General features: G+C 45.4%; 1 protein-coding gene across 4 annotated transcripts in view; it reads right to left on the minus strand.

Moving 5' to 3' along the window:
- Window positions 1–4,670: 4,670 nt before the first annotated feature.
- Window positions 4,671–12,449, minus strand: part of LOC123354155 (zinc finger CCCH-type antiviral protein 1-like) — a 42,460-nt gene continuing 34,681 nt past the window's right edge. For 2 of the 4 annotated variants that reach the window (XM_044995873.1, XM_044995883.1), the window contains 3 exons: window positions 10,631–10,761; window positions 8,312–8,463; window positions 4,671–7,551 (listed from right to left, as the gene is read on the minus strand). In XM_044995873.1, coding sequence (XP_044851808.1) covers window positions 7,268–7,551; window positions 8,312–8,463; window positions 10,631–10,761 — 567 coding nt within the window. In that variant the 3' untranslated portion in view covers window positions 4,671–7,267. Of the gene's footprint in view, window positions 7,552–8,311; window positions 8,464–10,630; window positions 10,762–12,053; window positions 12,369–12,449 lie in introns of those variants that run through there. The other 2 variants (XM_044995893.1, XM_044995887.1) reach the window with 2 other exon arrangements.

Raw genomic sequence — 12,449 nt, forward strand, 5'->3', positions numbered from 1 at the left:
TTGGCAGGTGTTGGATGTCACGTGCCAGGGAACAAAGGTGGGGGCCATGAAGGGCGTTAGGATGCTGAGCAGCATGGCTCCTGGAAAAATCACAGGCACAACACTGGGATCCACACAGCCTGTGTTAGGTGCCTAAGGTCCCTGTACAATGAATGGGGAGAAGAGCAAGGTGCCTGAGAATGTGACCCACAAAGCCAGCATGAGAGGTGGCACCTTGCCTAAGTGAACCAATGGGAAATGCTGGTGATAGGGTTGTATCCTGTGCCCTGGCTCTCTTGCAGACCTAGGTGACTAGGGCTACATCTACACTGCAAAAGGAAAAAAAAATACTGGGTCAACTGACTTGGGATTGTGGGCTCAGACTACAAGGCTAACATATAGCAACCCCCCTGGGTCTCAGAGCCCAGGCTCCAGCCTGAGCAGGAACCACTACCCTACCAGTTTTAGCCCCCACAGCATGCGCCTCGCAAGCCCAAGTCACTTGACCCAGGTTCTGAAACTTGCTTCTGTGGGCTTTTGTTTTTTTGCATTGTAGAGGTCCCCTTAGTCTGGGCTGCTGTGAGGCACTTAGTGCTGCTAGCAAGCCCTGATCTGGGAGACATTAGGTGCTCCTCCACCTAAGTCATGTGCAGAGCCTAAAATAAAACAGTTGCGGGGAGCGGGACCACTTATAACCTTACCCGAGTAGTGGATTGGGTACGTACCCAAGATGCAGGTGACCCTGTCCCAGCTCAAACTGCTCCCCCTTCCTCCTGAGCATGCCCAGACAATCAGCTCCCCCGCCATCCCCCCCAACTTAGGTGGAAGAACTATCTTCCCCAGTCTGAGAAGTGCTCTGGAGCGCTAGGTGTCTAGATGCCTAGTGTGAGGCAACAGCATGCACACCCAGCGGCAGAAACATTGGTGCTCAAGCAATTTAACTGCAAAAACTTAGGCACAGGGTGAGTTTAGGCACCTATGGGGTACGGTGACAGCCAAGCAGCAGTTTTATAGCTTGCAGTGGCACCTAAAAAATGGGACTTAGTGCCAAAGGACTTTAGTGGGTGGCACCCTAACTATATAATTAACTCTTAATTTACCACTTAAACAAAAATATTTTTAGGAATTACAGTTTTCTGTTACTGCATGTTTCCTTTAACGGGGGTGGGGGAGAGGGGCTGTATTTGCAGCTAATGTTGCAGGATTGAGCCTGGGAATCGTTAGCCCAAAAGGCTATATTCAGGCTAAATTGAAGAAATTTAATTCCAGATTCCTTGACCTATGCCATATGCCTGTTCTACAGCCCAGCCTCTGAAAGCAAGCCAGTTAGCCTGAGAACCAATCCTGCTGTGTTTCATAGCGTGCCATTAGCCAAATTGAATTACTGAGATGTAATGACCCCTTTTCTTTCTTATTTCATGTTCTGGCTTAGCTACTGTCACTTATTTTGGAAGCAAAAGTCTGAGTAGTAGCCCGAACAAACATCTGCTTGGTTTTATGTTGCCTGCAGAAGCAATTCTGGGGTTTCTCCTTGTGCCTAATGCATGCTAGGTGGCAGTATAATTCCATAGTAGGGGAATTCTGTTCACTACTCTTCTTTGCCAGTGACTGACATGCTGTGAGAACACCCCCAAGACTCCAGCTGACGGATGTTATCCCCATTTAAGCTGATGTCACAATCAGCAGCTATTGAGTTCTGTGGCTAGATAAACCCTACAAGATAAACCCTACAAGAATTTGTCAGCCTTCCCACTTGCTATTTATTACAGACTTTCAAGGGGGAATGGGATAGCGTGCGCCTATGTTACTCATGGTATTCCTTTCTTATAAAGAAGCCCACCTACCTTAGCCTTTTGGGAGAGCAGGCTTTTCTTCCTAATTCTTTGTAATACCAAGGCCTCTTGCAGCAAGATACTGGTTGATGTGTTCAGGTTATCCAGAGGCACCAGGTTGATGTGACTTCTTCCTCACATCAGTTGCCTGTGGAGGATTTTTTGTTTTTAATTCCCCAGGATGATTTCTCTAGATTTTGAAATCACCTGCAGATCTATAGTCAATACTATGTGAACTTAGTAGCAGAAAGCACCCAAAATATGTGGCAAACTTCTCCTTAAATTATGCATAAATGTTAATTTATTCTTGGATGCCTGCTTTTTTTATCCCCCCAGCATCCTAGTTGGCCTTTGTTTACAGTCTTAACCTGATTCCAGCCCACAGCCAAGCCCATATGAATAGAATTTTATTTGCATTTCTAAGGGAGCCGGGGAAGAGAGAGGAAGACCTTACTCAACTCTCAGCCTAGCTAGTGGTTAGAATACTCCCTGGGAGGTGGACGAGCCCTGGTTCAATTCCCCCACCACACCCACCCATTTCTTCCCAAGGGGGAGAAAGGCTTTGAAGCAGGATCTCAGGTGAGTGAGATATGCCAATCTCCTAGAACTGGAAGGGACCTTGAAAGGTCATTGAGTCCAGCCCCCTGCCTTCACTAGCAGGACCAATTTTTGCCCCAGATCCTTAAGTGGCCTTCTCAAGGATTGAACTCACAACCTTGGGTTTAGCAGGCCAATGCTCAAACCACTGAGCTATTCCTCCCCCCAGAGTGGCCTAGCTGCTGCACTATAGGATATTTCTGATGTGACATTCCCTAAATCTCTCTTGTTGAAGTTGTTCCACTGTGGCTAAATAATTAAGTCACTGAAGTAGGGACCCTGGTTCTCCTACCTCCCAAGTAATTGTGCTAACCCCCAGGCTACCGTCTCATTCTCATGTGTGCTGTCTTTCTCTCTCTCTGGCCCAATGATTCTTTCATCGTTTAGCCACAGTGGAATAGCTGCAACAAGAGAGAATGAAGGGGGATCGCTCCCCTCCCCACAGCAGAATATCCCATTGTTCATTGGTTAGAACACTCCCTTGGGGGGTCAGAGATCCCTATTCAAATCCCTTCTCCCCCTCAGGTGAGACTTGAACAGGAGGTCTCCTGCAATCCGGGTGAGTCTCTGCCCAGTGGTTAGAGAAGTTATGGTCTCCCCCCTCCCCTCGCCCCCCAACCCTGATTTCTTGCTAAAACAGAATAGGGGCCTAACACCAAGAAGGGATTCTCAGCTACAAATCCTAAGCAGAGGGAGGCAGCTCCCTCCAGCTCAGACAGAGGTCTAGTCTACACTACAGAGCTGTATCGGTAGAACTACATCACCACCTGCCCCATGTAGACAGCACTATGACAGCAGAAGAGCTTCTCCCACTGACACGGCTACCACCTCTCAGGTAGGTGGATTAACTATGCTGATGGGAGAGCTTCCTCCCATCGGTTTACAACAGGGGTGGGCAAACTACAGCCCCCGGGACAGTCCTGCCTGACCCCTGAGCGCCCGGCCGGGGAGGCTCATCCCCGGCCCCTCCCCTGCTGTTCCCCCTCTTCCCAGCTCGCTCACTCGCTCCACCGCCAGTGCAATGCTCTGGGCAGTGGGGCAGTGAACTCCTGGGGCAGCGTAGCTGTAGAGCCCGGCTCTGTGCTGCATGGTGGCGGCAGCGGCGTGGTCCGTCTGTAGCGCCGCCAGCCACCGGTGCTCCAGGCAGCGCAGTAAAGGAGCGGGGAGTTGGATAGAGGGCAGGAGTTCAGGGTGGTGGTCAGGGGTGTGGAGGTCAGTGGGGGGAATAGGGAGTTGAATGGGGGCAGGGGTCCCGGGGGGCAGTCAGGAAGGAGGGGGGTTGGATGGGGCAGCGGGGGGCAGGGGTTCCAGGTACAGTCAGGGAACAGGGAGAATTGGATGGGGCAGGGGTCCCGGGGGAGCCATTAGTAATGAGGAGGGGTTGCATGGAGTGGGGGTGGGGTCCAGGGGCAGTCAGGGGACAGGGAGCGGGGGTGTGTGGATGGGGCAGGAGTCCCGGGGGGGCTGTCAGGGAACGGGGGGTTAGATGGTGCAGGAGTCCCGGAGAGGGGGGCAGATAGGAGGTGGGGACCAGGCCACGACCTCCTCCCCTAACTGGCCCACCATACAATTTCTGAAACCCGATGCGGCCCTCAGGCCCAGTTTGCCCATCTCTGGTTTACAGCATCTTCATTGAAGTGCTACAGTGATGCAGCTGTGCCAATACAATGCAATGTTGGCCTGCCCTTCGGCACCAAACTCGGGGGGAGGGGGGGGAGGGTTAGAACAAATCCATCGCCTTGGCATCTCCCACTAGGTAACTTAGGCAAGGGACTGCCTAGTGTGCTAGCTTTTGTGAATCCCATTCTGAGGCACCTGTCTCCCACCAAACTCAGGCTTTGTGAATCCCAGTGATTTTTCAAGATGCCTTAAAGTGAGGCACAGTGACACTCAGCATCACCACACCTAAGTTCCTTTGTGAATCCAGCCCTTATGCACCTAAAACTCATTGACAGTCAATGAGACTTAGGTGCCTAAATCAAGTCACTTAGGCACTTCTGCATCTTACAAAATGCATCTAGACTGCACTGTATTGATGACAATAAACATCAGCATTGTAGCTTGCCGTAGGGGTGTGTGTAAAATCTATAGCAAGGGTTACTGATTGACCAGCCCTTGCCAGAACATTTTCCCCCTTCTGAACAGTGGTACTACACTTGCTTCCTCTCAATCTTTTGCTTCTCCTATGACTGTCTAAAGTAATTGCTCATAGAAGATAGTGTCCCCAATGCCACATAATTAAACATAAAAGATATCTGACAATCATAATTCGATATTCAATTTATTAAAAGACATTTTGTGATTGCAAAGCTCAGTTACACACAACTTCACAAACTGTTCTGTTTGATGCAGGGCTTCATACTTAGCTGTGTATGTAGAATTATCTGAGGTCTCACTACAGTTGCCCAGGTCAAATCAAAGTCCAGAAACACAAAAGTAAAAAGCCTGGAATAGCAGTATTAACTGGCTATATTGCCCAATCGGTTTGATTATGGCATAAGCTTACATTAGAACATATTACATTACACATTTAACAAAAGACAAATAGAAATATACACTATGTGAAATGTGGCGGAGTTAACATTTCTTTTGGAACTTTAAAGATGAGCAACACAGGAGAAAATGTAAATTTGTCTGTCCCCACCCCACCTTCCTTATGTGTAAAGGGGGCCTGAAAGGCATGTCAAATGTTTCTCCAGCTTTGTTTTTTGCATTATAAATGAAGGTCTTGTGTACCATGGCTGACTCTGTGGCAACTAAAGGTCTAGTGACATTAATTACTAGAGACAAAAGCTGAGTAATAGAACTGATTTTTATACTCTATCAAATAGGTGTCTACAAATACTAAACTCCAAAGCCTAGTGAACATTTGGGAGAAATTAGGGTTTCAGAATCAACCTCCACCTCTTCACCCTTCAGCTGAGGTGTCAAAGCACTCAATACACATCTTGGAATGTCTCCAACAAGTCCGCCACCACTATGGATAACTGGATTCTGTATTTCTGATTTTTTTTTTTTTTTAAGTTGGAAACATTCTTTGATTGTATAAAGGCTTGCGACATTTACTGCATTTTCATTTCCTAGTCTTCCACCCTTCTTCCTCAGTGGGAGCTTGTCAATTCCGAGCAGCTCACGTGAGCATCTCCAGCCTGCAGTTTGTCTAACTCCCATGCCCAGGATGTGGTTACAACTTGGCTAAATTCAAAACCAGTTTTTCCCCCCACAAGCCTAGCAAAATGCAATAATCTTCAAACATGCCACATTATAAACTTCAGTAGTTCTTGCTGTAGCAGTTTTCCCCTCCCACCAGCCAAGGGAGTTTGCTCACTCTTGCCAAAATGATTCACCTTTGAACAGAGGCATTTCAGCCCAAAAGGTGAGCTCTTAGAAAGTTACTAGGGGATGATGGAAATGTGATCTTCATTATCAAAAAAAACCCTTGAATGAGAGCTCAACAGACTGAAGATCTACTTATTAAAACATGCTTGGTCACTATTAGGAAAGTTACCCATTGCTGACATGGGGTAATGCTAAACATGGTTTATATGAAAATGTAGACCAGAACAATCTGGTAAGACCCGAACCACTAAAGAAACAATAGTTAAAACACTGTTATGACTATGATTGGCTCATCATTGTCAGCAGTGAGTAATTTTCCTAGCACAGAACTGGCCATAGAAAATGAAGATTACATAGTTAACGAGGAACTAACTAGTTCTTGTCAAGTGAGCACGTTCTACTGCACCAGAGTGATGAAGAACATCTTTAAAGACGTTCACTCTACACAAGTCATGTAATGTCCCTGGCACAACGAAAATTACTGTCCATCCTGCATGACAGAAAAACATCAAAGAACCCCAAGACATTACTTCTGTCCTACAGCATTTGCTGGACAACTATCCACATGTGGAAATCGTAATACACTAAAGGCAAGGTTTTCAAGTGAATCTCAGCCAAGCCTTTAAATTTATGCATGTAATCATTAGCAACTGAAACAACAAATTCTGGGACATGCCTTTTCCCAGACGGTCAATTGTTATGGTCTACCTCCAGCTTTCCTACCTACAGATCCAAGTTGCACAGCAAATCTGCTATAGAGTTGGAAACAGAACCATGGCTGACAGTATTCTGCTCTAACCACTAGGTTGACATTGCTTGTGCAGCAGGAGGAACTCTTCCTTTTGAGACCTTATTCATTACAGCAATTTAAAAGAACAGACTTTTTATTTATCTAGTTACTGATTTTAATCTAAAATATTGACATCGACATACAGTACTCCAAGAACACCACCCTATCAAATCCACAGTGAACTAATTCACAGGTCCCTTGGAAATGATAGGGTATGCAAGGGAAAGAGCCACCTCAGTAAAGGCATCAGAGTTGAATGACTCATCATTTGGAGCACTACAAAAGCTAAAAGCCGTAAGCATACAATCAAGTTGTCAACTATATTAAACTAGAGTTGACAATTTTTCTCTCAGTTGAACGTATTTCTCAAGAGAAATCTTTTCTAGTTAGTATTTCCAAAGTTTATTGTTGCTGCACAAAGAAGAATCATAAAATTCCACTCCCACATCCCCAATTCTGACCCCACTTGTGTGGGGCTACCCTAAGGTTTACATATTATGAACAAGTGAAAGTCAACAGTTTGATGAAAAAGAGTAATCGCCTAGTGTGCAGGACGTTCCCTTTGCCAACCTCCTTCAAGGAGCAAATTCTTTGGATGTAGTAGTTGGAAAGGTGCTCTATTAAAAATGAGAGCTGAGTATTAGACAATCTAATCCAGGATAAGAAACCCTTAAAAACATGTAAAAATCTGAATGCTGCAGTGAGAGATACAAACTGCTCTCTCCCTTATTTAAGATACAAAACATTTTTTTTCCTCTTCACTATAGTCTATTATATACTCTGGGTAAATCTGATGCTTCTCGAAGATGACAAAAATGGAGGGAACCAGCACATTGTCCACACAGCTGTCGTAAAAGGTGAACATATCAGTAGCTCTTTGTGGGGGACGAACGTAGGTTGGGTTTCCTCTAACGAAGTCTCCAACTAGAACTCGAGCCACAAACATGGTGTTCCTTTTTGCAGCAGATTGACTATAAAGGTGGGCATACTTAGCATCTCTGGCAAAGTAACTTCCTAGGAAAGACAAAAAAAGGGCACAGTAAGGATACTGGATGTGTATGCTGTACTTTATATGTCAGGCACAAAAGAGTTAGCACAGCACAATTATTAGGATGTATTTGACTCAAATTTCAATAAGCGAACTTTATGCTTATTGGCACCCCAATATGTTTAGTGGAGATTTCACACCAGACAGCTAAAGGATTTTGCTGTACAACTCCCATTACTTTCAAGAGGAAGGAAAGAGCAGGCTGGGTTATGAAGGAGTGAGATAGAAAGGGAGAGTAAAGAAAAACAGCCTAGGAAGAGTAAGACATTAGATCAACAGGTATAGCACAAGGGGAAAAAATTAATGTTAAGAGCTGAAGGAAAAAAGCCATCATGGGTGGATAAGAGAGAAGAGACCTCTTGTCTCCATCTGACAGAAAATTACCATCTTCTTCAACTCCCCTCCTGCTGAGGTGAAGGAGGTAATGGACTGGCAAGTTTCCCTCCACTTCCTAGGAATCAAAACACGCCCCTCTCCTCTTCCTCCCCCAATATAACAAGTCTTTTTCGGCCCCAAAATTAATTCTCTCAACCCCACATCAAATTCTCCACCCACGCAAACTAATTCCTTTCCAACCTGAAAGAACACTGGAGCTTCCCTCCCATTGCTTCCCCCACGTACGAAAAAATCACTGCAGCTTATAAAGACCAATTATCACTGTACCATCATCACTGGGTACTTTAAAGAAAGTCTGTGATCTCATATACGTAGTCATGTCCTCCTCACCTTTTCCATAGTTTGTTCCATGGACCCCACAGATTCTCCAGTCAAAATTTTGATTGCAGATGGCTTCCAAATGGGAACTGTTGGTTCCATGGAACAGGAGCCTCTCATCTACATCTTTCCCTCCATTTTTCTTCTTCATCTGCTCTTTTTGCCTGATGTAAAAAATATATTTAAAAGACACACACACTATAATATGGATGACATTTCCAGCCACCTTCTGTATTCCACTGGCAGTCAAATTACAGCTGATAGTCTGGGAATGTCAGTAAAAATTACTTGTTTATGGAAATATGCTTATGAGTGTGAATATAATGTAATTGGAATATGCTTCCTGAAAAAGGTCTCTGGTAAGGTATCATTACAAAGTTTATAATCTACTGAGTGTGTTCATCCTATTTGTATGTATGTATCATTCTTGTATCTAAAGCTAGAAATATGAAGTATTACTCTGAGGTCCTATTGTAACTATGCAAAGTGTGGGCCATTAATGGTGGCTTGGAATCTTGAGGGCTCCCATTAACTAGGACAATTGGTTCTAAATGGCTCTGTTTACTTGCAGCCTTCCTGTGAGTCAGCCCAAGAAGAATGGAGGCTTGGGGTCTCACAGAACATGTGAACATGTCACAGGATACTGGAATCCATCTTAAACCTGGTGCTTTTCAATTTAGAAGGAGGGGTTGGAACCCAAAGAGAGACAAAGATATAAAAGGGAGTGGCACAGAACAAAGGGGGCTGCCAGTCATGAGAAATTCCCTAGTTACCACCTGAGCTGGAGCTAACAAGGACTGCATCGGGGAAAGGATTGGGCCCAGACTAAGAAGGAGTCTAGTCTGTGAAAAAAGCTTATTGGAATATCTGAGGGTGAGATTTACCTTTATTCAGTTTCTTAAATGTATTAGGCCTAGCCTTGCATGTTTTGTTTTATTTTGCTTACTTTGTTCTGCCTGTTATTACTTGAAACCACTTAAATCCTACTTTTTATACTTAATCACTTACTCTGGGTTAATTAATAAACAGAAGTGATTTTATTAAGACCTCGGGGAGCAAACAACTGTGCATCTCTCTCTATCAGTGTTATAGCGGGCAGACAATTTATGAGTTTACCCTCTATAAGCTTTATCTGTGGTTTGGACTTGCTGAGCAGTTTTTGGTTAAAGTCTGCAGCTTTGGGGGCGTGGACCAGACCTGGGTCTGTGTTGCAGCAAGCTAGCGTGTTTGGCTCAACAAGGCAGGGTTCTGGAGTCCCAAGCTGGCAGTGGAAAAATGGGCTCAGAGGTAATTCCAGCATGTCAGGTGACAGTATAACCAAAACAGTATGATCAAACCCATCACACTTGCCTCCCTACATTTGATAAAAGTCTGAAAGGGAATGTGGAAAAAGCTACAAGACACATGGATTAAAATTAGTTTTTTAAATGCTGTCAGTTATTTTCAAGGTCTGTTCTGTTAAAACAAACCATTTCTAGCAAACTCTTTTTTGCTGCTTAGCAATTGTTGTTATTGCTTGGTTAGACTATTAGCTCAATCATTGCCAAACCCAAACTGTTTTTGAGGGGAAAATGTTATCTGCCTATCTAGGTAGGATCTTATATGCTCTCCTGAACCCTAATTGTCATGGCATCAAAGCATGGCATCTGCTGCTGTTCTTAATTGGTCAACTATGCTGTAGATATTTAAAACCCAAAAGGAACTAGAGCACATCAGTAACCAATAACCCAAGCCTTGGGGATTGTAGTTCAATGTAGTTTGGCTGTTCTACACCAGAAGCCCCTAATATGCCTTCAGGAACCTCGCCCCGAGAGGAGTGTGACACCTTTGTAAAATACCCATTAAAAGAGACATTCTAGATCCACTGCAGCAGACTTATTAATGGATACAGTCTCCTTCTGAACCTGTGCAAACAGTGAAGACTCTGCTATCAGGGCAATTCAGTATTCAGTAAACACAGATGTACTTGCGTACCAATTCTGTGTGCCAGTCCTATCTGTTAATTTTCATGGAGTAGCTACTCCATGCAGAAAGAGTCAGCAGCTTTGCTGTAGAGGGAATGTTACCTTTTCCAGAAGGGGGCGCTAAAGGTCAGCAGCAATAGCACATCAACAATGAATAGCTAATTAGCCTCAGAAAGGACTGAGCGGTATTTCTAAGAGTTCCTTTAAGTAACAGAGCTAAAGTAAGCTTCAGCACCACACTGGGTAACCTTCAGAGTTAATGTCAGTCACCAGCATGTATGCCCAGGAGAGACAGTCTTGGAAGTTATGAGACTCACTCCCCTTGTTATTGCCACAACTAGTGTAATGTAATAAAATAGATACAAACCACTGAAAGACTTGCCAAAGAGATGGGTTCTGAATCCTCCTCATTCTCTGGATAGCATAATTGTTCATTGTCCTTTTAAATAGGGTCTCGATTTCAGTGTATTCAGAGGATGGATTAGTGATCTCCACTGCCTACAAAATACCAAACCACAGCCAAAGGTTACAGAAAGCTTCAACTGGGTGTAAGGGCTGACCAGGCTTTCATAGGCAGAACCAGTGAGACCAAAGGTGGATCTTTTGAGTGTATGTAGTACTTGAAATCCTATTCACTCACAGAACAGGAACAGCCCAGATAGTTCCAACGTGAGCTCCCCCATTCTGTTCTGTGCAGTGCACCTCTCTCTGTGGGAAGGATCTCTCAGACGGAGGAGAGATGAATTCAAGTGTTTGTATACATTCCATACTTCATCTGTTGAGATGGTGACCTGTCAGCTATAAACTAGGCTGAGACTACTAACTCCTGTAACACAGGGCTACCAGACAGACATGAGTTGGTAACAGTTTTTCAGTCACTGCTGCCTAGGGCAAATATGAAATCAAAACTTGAGGTGAAAGGCCCCAGTTCCAATGTGTCAACGGTGCATCTTAAAACGGAGCACTGGCTGCTCTGGGAGGCATGGTGAAAGCAGCTCAATCCGCCTCTGGTTCAGCCTGCTCATTCTCTAACACAAATATTATAGTCATACATTTTAAGACAATTCATTTTTGCCATTTATCTCTTCAACTACCAATTCCATTTTGCCACCATTACACAAAGTAAAAAAAAAAGATGGAGGTGGATTCACAGAACCTGATTTACTAATCCTAACAAGCTATTAATATCTAACAACATATATCAGAGGTGGGCAAACTATGGCCCGCGGGCTGGATCCGGCCTGTGGGATTGCCACCCCATGGCGCCGCAGGCCCCATGCCACTCCTGGAAGTGGCCGGCTCCACGTCCCTGCAGCGTGGGGGCAGAGGGCTCCGTGCACTGCCCTCGCCTACAGGCACTGCCCCTTGCAGCTCCCATTGGCTGGGAATGGGGAACTTCAATGGGAGATTCAGGGAGATACCCGCAGGCAAGGGCAGCACACAGAGGCTGCAGGGACATGGTGCTGCCCGCTTCCAGGAGCGGGGCGGGGCCAGGGCAGGCTGAAAGCACTGCGCACTGCTGCCACCCTGGAGCCGCACCAGGTAAGCAGCGACCAGGCCGGAGCCTGCAACCCAACCCCCTGCCCTGAGCCCCCTGCCGCACTCCACACCCCTTCCTTCCCCGAGCCCCCTTGTACACTCTGCACCCCTCCTGCACCCCGAGCCCTTGCCCTGAGCCCCTTCCTGCACACTGCACCCCCTCCCACACCCCAACCCCCTGCCCTGCAATTTCCCCACCCAGATGTGGCCCTCCGGCCAAAAAGTTTGCCCCCCCAGATATAGATTATAGACATATAAACTTTTACTTTGCATAGGATTTTTCATGTCTCAAAATGCTTTACAGAATAAATACTGCAACCTCCAATATTATGTGTAGGGAAGGAGGAAGAAAATAGAAGACTTTATACTAAACAGGGAAGACTTAAAGCAAAGCCTCTCATAAGTGATCCTTTCTGGTGTAGCAAGATTTCCCAGAACAGTTTGCAAGGCCAGTGTCTGAAGTGTAGGAAATTCATCAAGGCTGAGGTGTCAGATGTCTTGAAGGCCACCACAGAGGCATGCAGAATCCCAGCCAGTCATGAAACAGTGAAAGAGGAGGATTACTACTGTGAAAGAAAAGCTTTATGGTCAGAGAGGTAATGATCAATCTCAGATCAATTATGCTTCTACCTGGCATACACTTTAAG

This window comes from Mauremys mutica, chromosome 1, assembly GCF_020497125.1.
Source record: "Mauremys mutica isolate MM-2020 ecotype Southern chromosome 1, ASM2049712v1, whole genome shotgun sequence".
In the NCBI taxonomy this organism is placed as follows: Eukaryota; Metazoa; Chordata; order Testudines; family Geoemydidae; genus Mauremys; species Mauremys mutica.